The 21,689-nt window shown below is 44.2% G+C and overlaps 1 protein-coding gene across 1 annotated transcript in view; it reads right to left on the bottom strand.

Moving 5' to 3' along the window:
• PAPPA (pappalysin 1) overlaps positions 1–21,689 on the bottom strand; it is a 238,737-nt gene that overhangs the window by 95,071 nt on the left and 121,977 nt on the right. The window contains exon 10 of the mRNA XM_013007231.2: positions 15,959–16,152. Within this exon, the coding sequence (XP_012862685.2) occupies positions 15,959–16,152 (194 nt within the window). The remainder of the gene's footprint in view (positions 1–15,958; positions 16,153–21,689) is intronic.

Here is a 21,689-nt window from a genome sequence, read left to right as displayed (position 1 = left end):
AGCTTTGTAATATTGTCTTTTTCTGTGCTGCCCCATAAGTTTGTTGCTAAAATACATCAAACTAGGGGGCGGGGGGGGGGGGGGGGGTGTCGCCCAGGGACAGCAGGGAGAATGAAAGAAACTGTCAAAATGGTTGTCAGAAGTGGCTCTGAAACTTGTTCTTAGTCATACAGTAGCTAAGGCAAGAGAAAAAAATGAAGCCAACTAGCAGAACAGAAAATTTCAAAAGTATGCTTGAGAAGCAGCAATAATGTAAAATATTACAATGAAATGTGCAATGACCTAGAGGCAGAAAATCAAAGTGGAAGAACAGGCTCAGCAGATCTTAAGCTGAATGATTTTATAAAAAATTGAAGCCCTGAGATGCAATCTTGACAGTTTCTATTGACAAAAATATTGAACAATACAGGAAGCATCAAAGGAAAATGGAAAGGATATACAGACAGCACCAAAAAGAACGAATGGACATTCAACTATTTCAAGAGGCAGAATATGATCATGAATTATGGTGCCATGATCAAGTATGAATGGTAATAAAATAAGAGGTTCAGGCTGCACTGAAGGTTTGGCCAAAAGCAAGGCTCCAGAAATTGGTGGAATACCCACTGAAATGTTTCACCACACGGAGGAAGCACTGGAAACACTCATCTGTGCCAGGAAATCTGGAAGGCCACTCCTTGGCCAACTGACTTGAAGAGATCCATATTTGTACCCGCTCCAAAGAAAACTGACCCAACCGAATGATCAAATTATAGAACAATATCATTTATATCACATGAAAGCAAAATTTTGCTGAAGATGGTCTAACAAGGGTTGCAGCAGTACAGTGACAGGGAACTGCCAGAGCCTCAGAAGAGCATGTGGAACAAGGGATATCATTGCTGATGTCAGCTGGATCTTGGTTGAAAGCAGAGAATACCAGAAAGATGTTTACTTGTGTTTTATTGGCTATTCAAAGGCATCCAATTGTGTGGATCATAATAAACTACGGGTAGCCTTGAGAAAAAAAAAATGGGAATTCCAGAACACTTCATTTTGCTCACGCAGAATTTGCACAATCAAGAAGCAACTGTGTGAACAGTACAGGGACATACTGCCTGGTTTAAAATCAGAAAGGCGTACATCAGGGCTGTATCCTCTCACTGTATTTATTCAATCTGTATGCTGAGCAAATAATCAGAGACGTTGGATTATATGAAGAAGAATGTGACATCAAGATTGGAGGAAGGCTTAGTAACAACCTGTAGTATGCAGATGACACACCTTGCTTGCTGAAAATGAGGAGGAATTGAAGCACTTGCTGATGAAGGTCAAGGTGTGCAGCTTTGGTCTATATTACAACTCATGTAAAGAAAACCAAAATCCTTGCAACTAGACCAACAGGTAACATCATGATAAACAGTCAACACTCTTGGAAGTGGCAGTCAAGAGATAAAATGATGCATTGCATTGGGTAAATCTGCTGTACAAGACCTCTTCAAGGTGTTGGAAAGCAGGGATGTTACCTTGAGGACTACAGTGAGCCCAACCCAAGCCATGGTATTTTCAACTGCTTCATAAGCATGAGAAAGTTGAACATTGAATAAGGAAGACCGAAGAAGAATCGATGCATTTGAATTATGGTGCCAGTGAACATTACTGAAAGTACCATGGACTGCCAAAAGAGCAAAGAGATCCGTCTTGGAATAAGTGCAGTCAGAATGCTCCTTTGAAGCAAACATGGTGAGATTTGGTCTGATGTAGTTTGGACATGTTGTAAGGAGACATCCGTAACCATCCTTGGTTAAAGCGAGAAGCCAAGAAAAAGAGGAAGTCGTCGGATGAGATAAATTGACACCGTGGGTGGCTGCAACAAGGAGCTCACACATAACAACAAGTGGGAGGATGCCACAGGACCAAGAAGTGTTCCTTCCTGTGGTACAGAAGGTCGCTGAGTCGAAAGCCTCAAAGGCACCTAACAAGAACAACAGCACTCCTTAGGTTGGGGCCAGGGGAGTGGCATTGGGAACTTTTACCTCCTTATTTTGTGAAATTTGGGCAAATCACCTTAAGGCAGTAACATTGAATGGACTTCGTTCGGCACTTCCTCATATACTGAATCTTGTTCCATGTGCTTCCTGTGTGCTATAGTACTGAATTCTTACAATCACCCCTTGAGTTTTGTATTTTACAGACAAGGAGATGAGACCCGGTGATTTGCCCAGGACATCACAGTCAGGAGCAGTAAATTTTTAAAAATTATTTTATTGGGGGCTCGTACACTTCTTATCACAATCTATACATCCATCCACTATATGTCAAGCCCAGTCAGGAGCAGTATTGCAAGGTGATAACATTCTAGATGTGCAGGGCTCAACGGGGTAGTCCACTATCTCCATTTGGCCATTTCAATTTAAAGGAACTAAAATGACAGATTCAGGCCCTTGGTTGCACTTCCCATCTTTCCCATTCGAATAGCAACTACCTAGGACATGGCAGATATACATGATTTCCATCATCCCTGAGAAGACTAATGGTCAGAGTTGGTCTGGGGCCTGGGCTCTTAACATTGCTGTGCTGTTGTCTCTTCTGGAAACATAGCTCCCGAAGCAGGTCCGTGTATCTCCTTCGAGGCATTGCCCTGAATTGATATTCCCTTCCCAGAGCCCTGGCTGCCAGGGGCTATACTGCTGACGTAAGCATTGTCAGGTGGGATTCAGAGTCCTGGATGCAGTAGGCCAGATCTCCCCTAAATCCCTGCATCCCCCAGGGGCCTCCCTCCCAGAGTAGAGAGCAATGAAGACGTCAGTCAAGTGTTCTCTTCTACCAGCTGCACATATGGGTCCAGTTTGGGAAAGGGCCCCGGGGTGGGCAGGAGCCCCAGGGAAGCCTTTGTTGGCCTCCCCTGGCACAGAACCATGCCTCTAAGCAGAAGTGTCTCTCACATGCCTCTCTGAGCGCATCTCTCCCTGGAAAATACACACACCAATGCATGCGGGAACTCCTGGAGCTTGGGTCTAGCTGCAGAGTCAGGGTGGTTTTCAGTTAGGGTGGAGTGGAAGAGCGGAGCGGTGAGGGGTTCATTTTGGTACGGTCCAAGAGATCATGTACCAGGTAGGGATGACAGAAAAAGAATGGAAGCAGGGGGGAGGGGCTGAAAAGCAAACACAAACAGAGGAACCCACACAAACAAAAGCAAAATCCTGCACACAGCCAAACCCTAACTCCCCTTGAAACCCCATCCTTTGGACCAGGCTTGAGAAAGTTTACTTTCAGACTTAGAGAAATGAGCATGTGGTTTGAGGGACAGAATTCAATACCGCTAGAGCAGCAAGGCTCAGCAAGCTTGACTGGCTCCTGCTTCCTAAGTGCCTTACAGCCTCGGAGAGCGAGCGCTGTTTACATTTTTTGCATGTTTCTTGGGCACAGAACATGAAACTAAATTACACAGCAAAGGCCATGCTGGATGAACGCCTGCACCCCCACTGGAAACAACAACAATAATAAAAATGAGCAGAAAGGCAAAGGGAAGACAAGAAAGAAGAGGCTGAAGTGAGCCTGGGTGGATGGCAGGGATGGAAAGGAAGTGGCCATCTGAGGCTTCAAGAAAGAGGGCGTGGAGAATAAAGGGAGGGAGATGAGGATGGGCTAGACTTAGGGGGAGGGAGGAAGAGAGGCCAAAATAGTTTCCTCCATGGGCTGCACCATGGGCTGTAAGGGCCACACCCACTCTCCAGGCAGGACCTGGGGAAGCCGCAGCAAACCACCAAGCCTTCCTTGATCTTGGGCTTCAACCAGCAAGCAAGGAAGGGAAAACCTGCTGTTAAAAGTAGGCAGTCCATGGGCACCTTCCTTGGTCATCAATATATGTTCGTTTGGGGCCTAGAAATGCTAGGCCCATCCTTCACTGTTTTCGTCCCCTATCCATTCCTGTGCCTCCAGACTCAGTTTACTTGGGGGTAGTAGGCATTAGCAGTCATCTGCCCATCTATGAGAGGCAGGCTTGTACTGTATAAACTGTACAGATCTTAACCCTCTGGGCCTTCAAATCCATCCCATAGGGTGACGGCAGGCTCACTACAGAGATCAGCAAAACAGAGTCTTAGAGCAGTGAAGTCAGAGATCACACAGTTAATTAAGGAACGGCCCTCGAAACAAGGCTTTAAAGCCTGCATACCTTTGTGGAACAATGGGTTCACCCCATAGCCATTTTATTTTCCCCAAATACCCAGCTTAAAAGGAAATAACTTCATAGCTAAATGCCCCCATTTTAGAAAGAATGCCACCCTCTCCTCAATTCACATACTCTCTAAGGTAGTGGTTCAAACCCACCAGCTTCGCCATGGGGGAAAGATGGACTTCTACTCCTTTTAAAGGTCACAGTCTTGAAAACTGACAAGGGCAGTTCTATGCTGTCCTATCGGGTTGCTCTGAGTCGGCGCCGACTATGGCAGTAAGTTTGGAGTGAAGGCTAACCGTATTTATCCGAGAGTCACAGGACTTTGTTAACATCTGCACCTACTAGTAGAAATACTACTAATAATTTCCTTCGCCCTTTCTCCATGTGGCCTCTTTCCGCACGCGGACAGAAGGCCTCGTCCATCTCAACAACAGCTACTGCAAAAGAGGAAGCTGTGAACAGAGTCGGCCTGCAATAAATGCTGCTGGTCTTTGAATCAGTCTATCATCATCATTTTATAAAAGATATGAGACTGAAGGTTCAGTTGCAAAATTAAGCCAAATCTTAGGTGAACTAAGACCGAGAGACTCTCTAGGTCTCTCTCTATTTAAGGAGGTCTCTCTCTATTTAGGGTGCTGTGTGCCCAAATGGTTGCTCCCTTTTTATAAAGAAATGCATCCTTCGTCCCTCATGCTGAGACTCTAGAGATAGAGGGAACCATTTATTTCCAATTGTTTCGGTGATTATAAGAAGGAACCAAGACTCATCTTTCAATTTGTTGTAATGTAGTGGCTTCTATGTGGCTGGGATGCTGGAAGCTATGCCACCAGTGTTTCAATACCAGCAGAGTCACCGGTGGTAGACACGTATGAGCAGAGCTTCCAGACGAAGTCGGAGGAAGTAGAAGAAACTGGTAGTCTACATCCCCCCACAACAAAAACAAATGCCAGGGAAAACCTTATGATCAACAGTAGAATATTTTCTGATACAGTTTTGGAAGGCGAATATCTCAGGTCGGAGGGTACTCAGAATACAAAGAAGGAAGAGTTACCTCTTCAAAGAAGAGTTTTATTAATGATGTGGCGCGAGTAAAACTTCCGCGACCCTTCTTTGCCGTGGTGCCATGATTCAAATCTAGAAGAAACAGCTGACAACTCCCATTAATAATTTTAACATGAATGTATGAAGATTCTAAGCCATCAAAAGTGAATGGGAACAGATAAAGATCGATAACCTAGGCATTAGTGGCCGACATTGGCCATTTTAAATGGGATAATCATATGGTCTACTATTCTGGGAATGACAAAGTGGAGAGGAATGGCATCATTCATTACCCAAAAAGGACATTTCAAGATCTATCTGTAAGTACAATACTGTCAGAGATAGGCTAATGTCCAGATACCTATAAGGAGGACCAGTTAATATGACAATTATTTAAAGCTTTGCAACAACCACTAGTGCGAAAGATGACGAAAGTGGAGACTTTTATCAAATTCTGAAGCTTCAAATTGACCATGCATGCAATCAAGATGCATTACTAATTACTGGTGATTGGAAGGCAAAAGTTGAAAGCAAAGGACAGGTAGTTGGAAAATAATAGGCTTGGTGATGGAATCACCGGACATCATATAATAAAACTGTGCAAGACCAACGACTTAGTCATTGCAAATACCTCTTCTCAACAACATCAACAATGACTACGCATATGGGCCTTGGCAAGTGGAGTGTCCAGGACTTAAGCCCATTACATCTTTGGAGAAGTGTACTATGATTAGTGAGAACAAGGCTAGGGAAAGACTGTGGGACAGACCATCAATTGCTCATATGAAAGTTCAAGTTGAATTTGGGTAAACTAAAACAAAGCGTAACCTTGAGTATATCCCACTTGAACTTACAAACCATCTTAAGCATAGATTTGATGAATAAAGGTCGGACGAGTGGTAGGTTAACATCAAGAACAGCATGAATGAAGAAGGCAAAGGGTCATTAACAAGACAGAAAAGACCAAAATCGATCTCAAAAGAGAGTCAGAAATTTGAAAGTAAAGTAGGTAACGTGAATAGATGAAATGATGAAGTAGAAGTGCGGAACACAAAAGTTCAAAGGAAAACATGAGAAGATGAACTTTTACAATGAAATATTCAAAGACCAGAAGTTAGAAAACAGAAGGGGAAGAAAATACTTGGGATTTCTTAAGCTGAAAGAATAGAAGAAATAGTCAAGCCTTGAGTTGAAGAATTGAAGGATTCTATGGATTAAATATGAATGGATGCAAGAAGGATCAAAAGAAGATGTTAGGAATACATAGAGATACTGGACCAAAGCAATTGGTCTACATGCAGCCATTTCAGGAGTAGCACATGGCCAAGAACAGATGGCACAGAGAAAGATGCTCAAGCTGCATAGAAGGCACTGACACTAAACGAGGACCCAAGAATTGTGGAATATCAACTGAGATGTCTCCCAAACTGATGCAACCCTGGAAGCGCTCACCTTTAATTTTGGAAGAGAGCTACCTTGAGAACAGGCTGCAAGATACATACACAAATACACAAAGGGGCTTCAAAAACATTGTGGGCAATTTAATGAAAAGATAATGAGAATTTCCCACAAATTATCTGAAGCACCTTCATAGGTGTCCATTCAAAAGAAAGGTGATTCAATAAAATGCAGAAACCATTGACCAATATCATTAAAATCAATCACATGTAAGTAAAATTTGGTTGAAGACAGGTAATTCAAAAATGATTGCAGCAGTATATAGATAGGAAAATGTTTGAAACTCAAGCCAGATTCAGAAAAGGCTGTTCATTGACGGATATCATTGCTGGTATCGGATGCGTCTTGATCGAAACCAGAGAATACCAGAAAGATGTCTATCTAAGTTCTAAGGCTACGCAAAGGTATTTGACTGTGTGGAACATAACAAATGATGAATGACACGGCAAAAATGGAATTTCAGAAGATTTCTTTGTACTCAGGCACAACACTTGTGCATAAAACAAGAAGCAATCATTGTGCAACTTTGTGTCATTTAAAATCAAGAAAGGTGTGCCTCAGAGTTGGATGTTTTCACCAATCTGTACGCTGAACAAAGAGTTTGGGAAGCCAGACTCTATGAATGCCAATTGCGCATCAGGACCGGAGAAAGCCTTGTTAACAACCCGCGATGAGCAGTTGGCATGGCCTCACCTGCTGAAACAGAGAACGTGAAAGACCCACCGAAGTAGATCAAAGACGACAGTCTTCAGTGTGGATTACAACTCGACCTCAAGAAGCAGCAATATCACAACTGAACAAAGAAGTACGATCGTGATAAAAGGAGAAATGACTGAAATTCTCAAGGATTTGATTTATACTTGGATTCACCATCAACAATTGTGGAATTAGCAGTCAGGAAATCAAACAACATATTGCATTGGGCAAATCTGGTGCAAAAGACTTCCTGAAAATGTTAATGTTAAGAAGATTTCCCTTTGAGGACTAAAGTGTGTCGGACCCAAGCCATGATACTTTCAACACCTTCGTATGCGTGCTTGTGCTGAACAATGAATTAAACTGACTGTTAAGTACTGGTGATTTGGGGTTAGGGTTTTGTCCAAGAGTAAAGAATGTGTCATGGACTGACAGAGGACTCAGCAAGTCTGTCTTAGGAGAAGCACAGTCAAGAATGTCAAAACCTGGTCTCACATGATTAGGAGACTTCACCAGGATGTATTTGTTCCCGAAGAAGGTCATCATGCTAGGGTAAAGTAGATGGAAATTGAAAAAGAAGAAGACCATCAATAAAATAGATTGACCCAGTGGCTTCAATAATGTTTTGTTCTATTAAATATAAGGGCATTATGAGTCAGAACTAACTCAAGAGCAACTGAAAACCACACATGAAGGAAAGCCACTTCCCGGCGCAAGTGTCTCATGATTTATAATACCTCCAATGACGCAGCCATTCCTTCTGTGTGACAGATGAAGACATTGTGTGTTGGGCAAGAGAACTGACTTCCCCAATACACACAAAGCATAAGCGTGGATCTAGACCTTGAGATCACATTGATCTGATTCTAAATCTCACTTTTTTTCTTTACAACTAACATCATTCGTGTTTTTCTAATGGTATTCTATGTCCTATCACAATGTCTGGTTCCCTTTAGATTTAAATAAATGTTGATAGAGTGAACGATAGTGGGAGAAAGGGAACAGAAAAGGAGAGTGTAGTCAATTCCTTTGCCAGGATCCTGTAATATTTGGAAAATTTTAAATCTCTAGTAGGCCAAGATTTCCATGACACTTTGAGGGCAGTTTAATGACCAGCTGAAGGGGCTCCTTTCAGGTCTAGGAAGTGTGTATGTGTGTGTGTGTGTTTCTCTTCTTCTACGATTTTTGGGTGCCCCCACAAAAATGGGACAAGCTGTAATAGACCATAGTACTTTATGTCCTGGCTCCTTAGATGACTCGCACATGTGCTCTTGAAAACTATTCAGAAACCACCAGGAGAAAGCAGATCCCTTGGGTATTTGGGAAAACTGCTTGGAATCTCCTCTGATATTTCATGGTGTTCCCTTCCCCGCTCCTCCTTCCATCACCATTACAGATGCTGCCCCTCTGCTGCAGTGAGGAAAAACTGGAGGCTTTGGTGAAGGCGATGGCAGGCAGGCAGACAAAGGAAGGAGGCCCACTAGAAACTATGCCTATACTAGGGATTGAACCAAGATTTCACTCTGTCCTTTGCAAATACCATAATTTTAATAGTAATGGGGAAATTGCTTCTTAATAGAAAAATTCCAAGTGACGCAGTAACTTGATGAGAGCGTGGAAAAATGATAAACCAAGGGTAATAGAGGTGAGAGAATTCATCTTCCTGAGACTCAATTTCATATGGAGAAGGAAGGATGGCAACTTCCATATAGGATGACTGTGAAATATCTAAAAAGCGCCATGCTCCAAAGCCCTGGGCAGGACCTGGTATAAAGGAGATATTTGACAGATGTCACCTGTCTTTCTAATTTGCACATCTTGCTCCATGACTGCCAACCCCACTACTGCCCCATTCTGAAAAGCCTCTGTGGGATGTCCCCTCCCAGGTGCTTGCTTCTCTGGACGTTTTTTTTGTTTGTGTGTTTGTTTGTTTGTTTGAATCATTTTATTGGAGGCTCATACAGCTCTAATCACAATATATACATACATACATTGTGTCAGTATTTACATCTTAAAGGACATTTTACATGGGGAGAGGCTGCAGTCTCTCTTCTGCATTACTCTTCTACTCACACCCCTCTCTTTTTGTTCTTCTTCTTCTTTTTTTAAATACTTTTATTGGAGGCTCTTACATCTCTTGTCATAATCCATACATTCATCCAGGGTGTCAAGCACATTTGTACATATGCTGCCATCATCATTTTCAAAGCATTCTCTTCCTACTGGAGCCCCTGATACCAGCTCCCCATTTCTTCCTCTTGATGCTTTGTCAGTTGCCATTGAGTCAGTTCGGACTCGAGATGATTTGATGGGTAACAGGATGATGTGCTGCTTGTGCTGCACCATCTTCACGTCTTTGGGTATGTTGGAGTCCACTGTTGCAGACATTTGGTCAAACCATCTCACTGAGGGCTTTCTTGACTCTCAATGGCCCTCTGCATTAGCAGACACAATGTCCTTTTCTCTCGAAAGTCTTTCCCAACCGTGTGTCCAACGAAAGCTTCTAAGCACCATTCTGGATGCATTTCTTTTAAGATCAATTGCTCATTCTCTTGCCAGTCTGCAGAACATGCAATATATGTTGACAACACCACAATTCAAATACATCCATTTTTCTTTGATCTTCTTTCCCTTTTATTTCCTTCTGGCTTCTTTGATTGATGAAGGATTTCCCATTCAGCCTTTTTATCTCTGACCCTCCTCAGGCTCTCCTGATATTAACAATTTCCACTGAGTATTGAAAATACCGGTGGGAATTGCCCTACCCTTGCATCTAGAGAACCCAGTGGGCAGCTGAACCTTGTTCTGCACCTAGGGATGAAGAAGATGCTGAGGCATGCATGCCATACGTCTTGCAATTCTTCTGACCTTTCCGCTTCTTGCATGTGGCACAAGGCTAGTGACAAAACTGCAAATTGCGCAAAACTTCCTCTTCCTCTGTAAATGTCCTATTTGTGCTTTCTTCCACCGTCTCTCATGCCACAGAAATAATTAGGCATTTCCACATCACCTCCAAAAGCTAAGAAAAATGTTCCCTAAGGGGTTGGCAACTTAAAATATTTCCTGTGTTTCCCCCCCCCCCCATATTTCTACAAATGTCTTTTAGAAGACTCTCTGGAGAGGGTCATGCTGGCACCTGATGGTGCAATTCTAGGCAGCATGGCAAAGACAGTGCAGACGATGATTGGGGTCTTAGAGAGTGGCTTCCCACTCTCTTAGTGTCCCTTAAGCACATGTCCACATGAACAGATCCCAAAGCCACCAACTCTCCTCACTTGCTCCCTGTCATATGTTAACCATTGAAGCAAATATGAGTTGACTCACCAGAGTTCCTATGAGCCAGAGTTCATGTAAAGAGTTCAGTGGCTTTCACAACTGTAAGCCCAGGAGCAAGTCATTCAACTCTCTTAAGTTTTCACATCTGAACTCATAAAGCAAGGACATTGCTTTCTATTTAGGAGTAGTATTAGGAGACAAAAAATTTGGCACAGAGCCTGGATCTACTTTGTAAATGGTTCATGTTGTAATTTCTCCAACACATTCTAACAGTGGTCCAAGGGTTTTCTGATTCCTCCATATTGGCTCTTAACATACTGACTGAGTAAACTGATGACCGTGTAGTTTCTTCCTCAAGAAAACATCACTGAACCTCTCACTCTTGGGTTATTGGTGATGATTTTCAATTGGATACCTTCAGCCAATACAATGGAAAGATCGTTGAGAGCAACAGAGGGACCATGTCCGTTTGGAATTTCTCAAAATACCTGGTACAGTTCTGAGTACACAAAACAGAACTCACTGCCATTGAATCGAGGTTGATTCATAGTGACCATATAGGACAGGGTCGAACTGCCCCTGTTGGGTTCCAAGACTGTAATAGAAAGCTTAAGCTTTCTCCTGGGGAGGGTTTCAAACTGCTGACCTTGCAGTTAGCAGCCCAATGCATCCCCACTGTGTTACCAGGGCTCCTGGTCATCAAGTGTGTTAAACTCAAGCAAATGTTGACTGAATGCCGGTCCTGTGTGTGTGTCACTGTGGACATCTGTGGAGTAGAGGTGTGAAGGTCAGGGGACTTAGCATGAATGAGGGAGGGTATTTTGTGACCCAGGAAGTTAAAAGGCACATGCTAAGATTGCTGTTCATTCACTCCTTAATTATGACAAGATAGATGCTATCATACCCACACTCCTGATGAGAAAACTGAGGTTCTCAAAGGAAGCACTTTCTCAAAATTCCCAGGTAAGAAAAGAATTCACAAGAGCAAAGCAGATTAGCATAGTTTTGATTTCACCCTACTAGTTCACCTGTATTCTCAGTCTCCTAGCAGTCTTCAGGATAAGACTCCAAGGCAATCCCTTTTATGGACCCAGTGAATGAATGAGTGCATAAATGAAAGAATAAAGTGTTGTCATAAAAGACAAAATATGACTTAGACTTTAGTAGAAGCAAAAGTAGTATGGCAGTGCCAAGGAACAGATGATAGCAACTCAAAATAAAGGCCCAAAGAGCTGATATGCCCAATCATGGAAACAACAGGTCAGAGAACCAGTCCCAAAAGAAGTGGAGACACGCAGGCCTCACCTCGTTGTGCATGCAGACACCCTCTCTATTCCCTCTGCAGCTCAGCAGGAACGCCTCCTGGGACGAGCAGTTTATGATGACACCACGAAGCCACTCCAGTCCCCTGCACGTCCTTCTCATTCCTAGAAAGGGTTTCTTTACGTTGGCCCTGGAAGTGCTTGGTCTATGTTTGATCCTCAAAGGACTAACCAAATAATCGCCTGGTTGACTGCAGGGCCGTGCTTCCTGGGAGAGTACTGCGCATTCCACATAGTCTCTCTGTATCTCCATTTCCTCCTTAGGCCAGTAAAGAAAGAAGGAGATGGCTCTTTGGATAAGAGGAAATGGACTCTGGTAGAAAATCAGGCCTGGAGATGGGGTGAAAGAAATATCTACATCTTATTTTGGCAGCCTTTGGTGTAAAACACTAGAGAAATGTAAAACACGGAGACAAAATAAGAACAAGATAAGATCGTTGCAAGCACTTAAACCAAACCATTTCTGAGGTTCCCAGAAGAGAGATAACTTCATTCTTTCAGTTCATTTCCATTTTTGTTCTGTCTCAGGGACTTCTTGATTCCAGTTGGGCCAGGAAGGTACATGGCCAAACTATCTGAAGAATGTCTCCTACTCGGATATCCAGCCCAATTTGCAGAACCAGGAAGTTCTGATACTTCTGATAATGTTTGGGTATGAGACTCAATGTTCTGAGTGGAATACCTTAACCCTAACCAAATTTGGGCATTTTGCATTTAGAAGAATGAAGAAGAGACTAGGGAACACTAGACATGGCAAAGACACACGGCACTGAAGCTGAAGCTTTAATACAGATTCTGGGTTTACATGATTGAGAGAGTCAACAGTTCTAGACTGAGTGCTGCTTGTCCGCAGTACTCACCAGGAGAGCTAGCATCCTCCAAGAAGGGCACGGCTCCTTGACCAATGTCTCATAGTTCCTAAGTCTTGCTGTGACAAAGTCAGAGAATTTCACGCCATTGATTTCCCCCACCAGCTCGAGCACAGGGATAGGCACATGCATTTATAATTCTTCCAGCAACAAGGAAAGACAGAGAGTGTGCCAAGTTGGGGTTTGTTGTTGCTCTTGCTGTTTTAGAAGAGGAAACGGAAATCACTGTGGTCCTTTAATGGAGCATCACCAGGGGATCATGGGTTGGGCTTCTTTGGTAGGGGGTTAGAGGAAGCACCCTGAATTTGGAGGTGTGGGGTGTGAGAAGTTAAGCATAATATTCCTCATGGGGTAGCCGACACTAAGCTCTGCATGTCTTTCGGCTTGTTCACCAGTGATATTCTGTCTCCAGTGCTTTCTCCAGATGTCCAGTTATTTCCCACTTTGGGGTGTGACTCCAAAATTTAAAATTTTAAATTCCCACTGTCTTCTATGGCATTCTTTTCATCTTGATCCTCCAATTTTGGGCTGTGTGACTTTGGGCAAACCACCCCGCCTATCTGTTTTCCCTGGGAAGATGCCTTAAGATGCCTATACATGCCCAGCACAGTAGTTTCTCTTTATAACAGTAACTACTGTTGCCTCCCCAACCCTCCCTACCTGCATTAATACTCTCCTTCTAGCATCAGGCTTATATATGGGCTGCTCATGTATGAATTTTCACATGAGTGTGTGAGCATGAGAGAGAGAGAAACATTAAGGAGGGGGGAACCCAATTGGTCTTAGGAAAAGGTGGAGGGAGCACATGACACTTTTTTCTACCTTATTCCTAAATCTAACTTCTAAGAGCCCTCCAGACCCTCCTCTCTAGCCATCAACAACTTCCCTGGAGGCTTTGACAGCGTGAAAATTAGCCACCTACCTTCTCGAATCGCTGCACAGGGTAATGAAGGCCATGCTAGAAGGGAGCGACCTTTTCATTGCAGGAACACCCTTTCCTCAGCATGATGCAGGCTTTCTGTGTGCCAGTGTGTGGGTCCTGCATGTGCACATGTGTGTGCGTACGACTTTCATGCAGTTGCTTTCAGATGAGGACTTCAAGAGACTTTTGGTATGTGGCCCTCTGGGCCGTCCTCCACCTGGTCCTGCACACATCTCCCCTCCCCTGACGCTGCCTTTTCCCGTGAGCCGATGGCATTATGGCGACTTTAGTTCCAGCTGAAGTCTCCTTGTAACCGAGCTGATGCCCAAGCCCAGAGTAATGGAACCTAGTCGATTTCATTAAAATAAAATTGGCTACAATGAATAATTCAATAGGATGACTTTGTTTCCTCATCTCCTCTTTGTAGATCGAAGGACTGGTATTTATAATGATTTTTTTAATTGGATTTTTGTTTAGGAAGAGATAATCGCCCATAATTCCTGACAGTCTCCTCCTCCTAAGATTGGAATAATTGCCCTATGAAGTCTCTTTTCAAATGCTAACGCCGGAGCATTCTTTTGCTCTCTTTTCTCACATTCCTTGCAATGAACTGGGGGTGAGTTTTAGACACAGCTGCTACCTCAACTCTTCCTCATGTGAGACCCTGAGTGCATTAATCATTCCCTTGTTGGAAGGACTTTTTAAGAATTGCTCTTGGAGCTGGATATGAGTTTTGAAATTGGAACTGTGGGTTCCACTGCTAGCCTGCTCTGTTGTTTCGGAAGGCGAACTTCCCCTGTGATGAAGAAGTGGTCTCCAGCATTCGCACAGTATTGTTCTGTGAGAATGACCTGTAACTGTGTGTGCATCTCAGTGTGTGTGTGTGTGTGTGTGTGGTTTATCTACAGACGACTGAGGACACATTTCCCAAGCATATGCGCATACTCTTATCTAGCCCTTATGCTGGAAGGTAAGGGGGCCAACCTGAATACAACTCAAAACTGTTTCCACAAAAGCAGATCATTAGAGTTCAGTGGGAACTGTAACCACAGTTAAGAGTACTAAGTACAAAGGTAACACAAGGGAGGATTAACTTTAGTCATGCACGTTGCATTCATTCATTCATTCATTCATTCATTCATTCATGACATTGGCATTAGAAGCATTAGGGGTTGTCTTGTTTCTTTCTGTTCTGCTCAGGGCTGTCAGAAGCAAATACAAATGAATACAGAAACCAACGAATTTGAATAGAAGCAAGTAGGCAAATGAATGCAATGACAAAATAAACATAACAGCGAATAAATGAAATGGGCCTACCTTGTACCTTTCCCAGTGATGCTTCAGCGGGCCCCAGGAGAAGAACAAATCTTTCACCTAAGAAGCAAGCCTATTCTGTGGACGCCAGACCAGGGCAGCAGTACTTGAGAGGAATGTCTGAGAATCATGGCTCATCTGTGAGGCCAAGACACAAGCTGCCTCGGAAACGGCCACCAGGCCAGGCAGTTGAAAGCACTGAATCATTTCTCTGGGAAATGGGAGTCTCAAAAGAAGGCAGATGCTTGCTCAGCAGTATAATTGGAAAGGGGACTCTGGGGCCAGCCTGGCCATCCTTAGACTCACATGATCTCTGGTGGCCCCAACACCCTAACTCTCTCAGCTGAGCTGAAAGAGCCCTGGGGGAGAACCACAGAACAGAAATAGCGCATTAGGGGACTGAGGAGTGAGCCACAGCTTCCCACGGTCAGGAAAGCCCGTGGAGGTCATCAAGCGTAACGATCCTCTATTTTAACGATGGGAGAAAACGGGGCCCAGAGAGATGGGGAAACTAACCCAAGACCACACACACAGCAAAGTAATTGTAGAGTTATAATAAACTAAGGAGAGAATTCCCAGGGAGCATACGAGTTGACACCCCTAAACCAGTGGGATTCATCCAGAAGGATATGTTTTTACCCAGTTGAGTTCTAATGACGTATCCAAAATGGGGTTCTAGTAAGCACCCACTCATATTTTGAGTACAAAATATGAATTATAATAGAGAGGGAAATAGGAGGATAAGATTTTCTTCTACTATGCTGAAGTTCTCTACCTTAACCATTCCATGTTTGATCCTCAAATCTGCTCTCGGTTGCTGCGAACAACACTCCTCTCAAGATGATCACAGAAGTGTTTCAGAATGCCTACAGGACATGGCAGACATGGGCAGGGCTCTTACCTGGGAGGCTGCTGGCTGGCCGATGATGACCCAGCCTGGACACTGCTGGTCGTGGTGGGATACGGAAGCATTGGATGCCCACTGGTCCAGGAATCCCTGGGGCGTGTAGACACCACAGTCCTTAATGCTAGTTTTTTGTTCAAACTCTTCACACACCCCATCACCATCATGGAAATAGCACTGACTGGGCTCATCTGCAGGAGACGGGCATAGAAAAGGAGAGAAGTAGATAGGCATATGTTCTTTGACCACAGCTATCCTCCGCAGAGTTGGAACTGAAATCAATAAGACCATCGATGGGTTGTCAAGACCACGATCTCAACTCTTTCGAAGTTGACAAACACTTGCGCTCCCCAGAAAGTCTCAGGAAGGTATTAAGACTCAGCATCCCGATGAGGACACTGAGACTCCACATGTCTTTAATAAGTTTATGGCGCGTATTTACGTGGGCTCCAAGGCAAACTTACACTTTCCAAGTTTGGGGTGCATTCTCTGCCACCACAGTACATCACCATCACAAGCTGGGGACTATTAACCCCCCCCCCCGCAAGGATTTCTGATTTGCAGGGAAACTAAACTGACACACAGAAGACACTGACTTCCATCCCTGTGCTGCAATTAAATGGCTCTGTGATTTCGGGTAAGTTTCTTTACCTTTCTGGGCATAGTCATCAGTACAGAGGAGAGGGTTAGCTCATGGGATCTCTTCCTGTAGAATCCTCTAAGCTTCTAAGGGCTTTGGGATAACATCAAAGTTTCAGGTAGAGGTCAATTGACAGCAATGTCTCATGTAATTCAGGTAACAGACAGGGCTTTTGCAGGGTGATTTAAAGGTACTGTGGGCTGTCGGATTCTCGCTTAGCTGACGGCACACAGGGAGCAGCATGCTTTGCAAGCAGGTGAGCGCGACACGTCTTTCTTGGCATTTCAAAACTAGACAGAGAAATCTGGAGTTGATCATCTGAAAGAAATTGCCCTGCCCATCATTTATTCACTCAAATGGCCAGCTAATCTGTGATACTTTTCCAATTTTTCCCAGACAAAGCTAACGATTCCCTCCAGGTGAGCTTGAATTTTATAAAAATCTCCATCGCAGGCCGTGGTCGCCATTTGAACCCCAGTTGCAGTTTCCGTGGAAGATGGTGAGTACCAGGAAGCCCGCCCCCACATTGCAGCATGCCTCTACAATGTTTCATCCAACTGGTAACACTTTGGGACTGAGAACAGTACTGCTTAACATGATGTCTAGGCAAATAGGCACATATCCTAGGGAAACCTAAACACCCCAGGCAAGCCAGAACGTATTCTCTGTACAGTGCTTGACTTAAGACACTCTTCCCATATCACTGCACAACGGGGTGGACCTCTGAAGCAGGCACTAGATTTAGGACAATTTACATTCCCTACCAAACTTTGCACAACTACCATCACTTATTAGCCTCTGCTTTCCCATCTGCTAAGCAGACCTGGCAGTCCCAGCCAGGGCATCCTATCCAGTACTCATAGAAAAGGGATACAAAAGTGCTCTGTACATTTCAAAGTAAGTGTCCAGAGAAAACAATATTGTTCTAAGGAGGTTGACTTATCCCTGTGTGGCTGAATGGAATCTGCCTTTGAAATCAGTACTCACATGAAACACTTTCAAGCAACAGCCCATCCACCCACCACACACACATACACACACACACACACAGACACACACACCATCCAGAAGGAGCCTGGGTCAAGCAGAAAAAGAGCTTGGATTTCTGCGACGCTGGCTATCTGCAAAAGGAGTCATTAAATGCAGCGGCAGCAGAATGCTGAGCCCCTTCCAAGCTCCGAAATCACTTGGTTTTTTTTTCTGCAAACAGTTTACATAGTGAAATGCTATCAAAAGAGCCAGCATAAATCAATTTATTATAATTCAATTATTTAATGATGGATTGAGCCAGCTGAAGACTCTAGTGACCGGTAGCATGCCTGGCAGTTCAAGCGTGGAAAGAATACAGGCTCAGCACTTCTCAGTAGCTCCGATCTCTTGGTACACGAAGCCAACTTACATATAATAAAACTTCGGCCCAATCCAAGAGTCACCGGTCATAAATCCAGACTTTGCTCTTTAGAAACCCAATAAAGGGAATTGCAAGGAGCCCAAGTTTTGGCATCAGGCAAACCAGGATTAAAATCCCAACTCTACCATCGATATGCTTTACAAGTCTTAAATAAAATAGCTCGACCTGTCCTCGTTTTCCTACTCCCACAGTATTGCAGGTAATAACACGGACCCCGCGTCATCGCAGTGGTTACGTACAGGTTGCTGTGTAGAACCACCACCCTTTACCCATTTTAACGAAGGAAAACTGGAGGGCCAAAGGGGGCACACAGTTTGCTTCCAGGCCATGGCAAGAATCAGTAGCAGAGCTGATCTTTTCTTTTGCCTGGTGGAGAACCCTTTCCCCTATACAGGGTGCTACCTCCAGATCATCAGCATGTGTACCAACTTTCCCGTCCTCCAACTTGAAGGCCAGTGGAGTACCATTATAATAAAATCATCTGAGGCCCCTTATCAAGAAGTCGTCCTGGGGGGAAGGAGGGGGAAGAAATGGGGAGCTGATATCAGGAGCTCCAGTGGGAAGAGAATGCTTTGAAAATGACGATGGCAGCTTATGTGCAAATGTGCTTGACATACTGGATGAATGTGTGGATTGTGATGAGATGTAAGTGCCCCCATAAAAGTGTTTAATAAAAATAAAAGAAGTCCTGTTGGTGCTGTGAATTAGGTGCTGGGCTGCTAATCCCAAGGTTAATGGTTCAAACTCACCAGCTCTTCTGCAGGAGGAAGACTGCTCCCGTGACTCTTTACAGTCTCAGAAACATGTTCTAGGTGTGAATTGACTCGATAGCAGTGGACTAATTTTGTTTTATTATAAAATTAACTTAATTCTTTTCCTCAAGAAAGAGACCTTTGATAGTAGCAGAAATTGGGCTGGAATAGAATAGTTTCTGCCTCGTTATGTTAAAAACCCCAAGGAATTTGCAGGATTTGAGAATGGAGAAGAGGTGATAGGTAGATGATTGGTAGACAGGCGGGAGTTAAAGAGAAAGGAGAACATACAGACCTAAATTGCCCTTAGGGTACTGCTGACACAGCTAATATGAGTCTCTCTTTTGAATAACATCCTAGGCTTGGCTATTCCGTTTCCCTTGCTTGAGTGTCCTGGGGGCCCTTCAGTTGCATCTGCCAGTCTTCATCTTGGGAATTCTCTGTCCTTCTCTATTCCCACTGCCCCAAGGAGTGGAGAGAACAGGGTGAGGAATGGAATACAAATGTGTGGCCAGGAAAAACAAAGGCAGCAACAACAAAACAATAAAACAAAATTGGCCTTCCTGTTTTTATTACATCAATGTACTCGGTGCTTCTTGAATGCTTTGTGCTGGAAGCGGAGCACTTTGTAGTGGAAAGAGTTTAAAGTGAATACCGGGTCAAATGATCAGCCTGCCATCCTAGCTGCCCTGTCATAACCAGGGCCGGGGAGAATAAGGCACTCCAGGGGGGATGCTGTAAATGTGTATGTCATGGAGCCTGGTGGCACAGTGGTTACCATTAAGCTGTGATCCACAAGGTAAGTGATTGGAACCCATCAGCACTCTGCTGTAGAAAAACCAGTCAAGCTCCTCCTGTAAAGATTTCAAATACCAAACCATATCGATTGCCATATCCAGCTCCTATCGGCCCTATGGGGCAGGGTAGGATTTCCCAGGCTGCGTAGTGTGTTGAGCTGCTAACCACAATGTCAGCGGTTCAAACCCACCCGCTGCTTCAAAGGGGAAAGACGTGGCTTTCTGTTCCCAATAAAAAGGTACAGTCGTGGACACACAGGGACAGTTCCACTCTGTCCTCTAGCGTGACAAGGAGTCAGAAACAACTCAGTGGCTGAGCTTGGTTTTCTGCTTTTGTTTCTGAATCTTCACTTCAGCAGCTGCCATACCACCCTCCCACAGAGCAACTGGCGGGTCTGAGCCACTGCCCTCTCTGTTGGCTTACTCACACTGCCACCAGAATGCCTCCAGAATGCAACAGCCTAGGAAGCCCTGTGGGACGGTTCTACCTTTCAGACTGTCTCTATGAGTCAGAATGGACTCAATGGCACAGGACAGAAACAACATATGTCCATGTATGTTACTTAACATGCACGGTATGTCCTATGAAAGAGGATGTTATAATGTGATCCAGGCATTGTGTAAATAAAACCACATTAAAGCCTGGTGAGGGTCCACTTTGGTTGCCCCTGTTATTGTAGCTACTGCGAGAGCTGCAGACAGCGGCTAGAAGAATGTGCGCAGCAGCAGCAGCAGCAGCAGGCGTGGCCGACAGGTTCGCCGTGGGGACAGAGTAAGAGGAAATAAGCAAGAAAAGAGCAGAATGGCCAGCCCTGCTCGCTGCTCTGCCTACGTGAGCAGCAGGAGAGCAGCCTGGGCCCCATAGCCATTGCCTGTGAGTCCATGCCCAGAACCTGGCTTCTGGCTCACCTGTCTGTATTCTACCCGGAGTCCAGTATTATAAAGTCTGGGTGTGGACTCTTTAAACCATGGGAAGGAAATGATCAAAGGAAAGTTGTTTTCCCTCTAAAACTAAAACCAGAACAAGACAAAAAAACCTTACGAGACCACAGACATATATATATATATATAAAAGAACACTGCCTAATGGGAAATTACGCAACGCATACCTGTGAATGTATATGTATAAGTACACTTACATATATGTATATGTACACTTACATATGGATATATACCCATATCAAAATCCACAGGGAAGAGCAGAAAAAAAGCATTGCTTCAAAATCACAGAAGCATTTATTCAACAAAAATATCAAGGCCCGAAGCTGTTATTGCTTGGCCTGGAGGTCTGTCCACTCCTGGAGGCAGTGTTTCCTTCTCTCTCACCATTCCAGGAACTGCCAGAAAAACCAACAAATCTATTTTTAAAAAGTGACATCCAGATGGTTCCTTAGAAGCAAGCATGGCAAGGCTTCGTCTTACACATGTTGCGTGTGTTACCAGGAGGGAAGAGGTTCTGGTGAGAGAGACCCTGCTGGGTAGAGCAGAGGGGCAGTGCAAACCAGAGAAACCCCCAGTGAGAGGGATGAACTCATGGTTGCAACAACGGGCTCACACATCACCACTGCGGGTGGTGCAGACCGGACAGCGTTTCATCTTGTGGTGCGTAGTTATGAGTGTTATGAGTCAGGACTAGCGCTACAGCATCTAACTGCAAATTAACATGTCCTGGAGTGTTCTGCACTCTTCCATGTGCAGCAGGTTCACATGGCAGTGTTAGCATTGACAAGGGTCTTAAATTATGTTCTTTAAAAATGTTTTTTGAGTTTGGGGACAACAAGAAGACTGAGTTGGCAAGAGCAGGGTTCTAGAGTACATGGTGTAAGAGTTGCCAACAAACTTCTCATAGGACAGACTTGGATACCCTTGAAGAATGAGTAGGTACATGGCCACGATGAGAGAAAAATTCCAGGTGCAATCATTGTTCTCACCGATGCAATTTCTCATTCTCTAAAAACTTCACAATAAGCTTCGGTGTTAGTCCAAACTAGAGAAACAAATCCAGAGACACTGATAAGTGTGTAAGAGAGAACTTTATATTAAAGAGCAATTGTACATTAAGAAAGCGTCCCTAGCCCAGTCCAGGTTAAGTCCATAAGACCACTATAAGCCCCTGTCCATTACTAGT

This window comes from Echinops telfairi, unplaced genomic scaffold (assembly GCF_000313985.2).
Source record: "Echinops telfairi isolate 266 unplaced genomic scaffold, ASM31398v2 ScPeMD7_7410;HRSCAF=8448, whole genome shotgun sequence".
In the NCBI taxonomy this organism is placed as follows: domain Eukaryota; kingdom Metazoa; phylum Chordata; class Mammalia; order Afrosoricida; family Tenrecidae; genus Echinops; species Echinops telfairi.
This window is presented reverse-complemented; position numbering and strand designations above follow the sequence as displayed.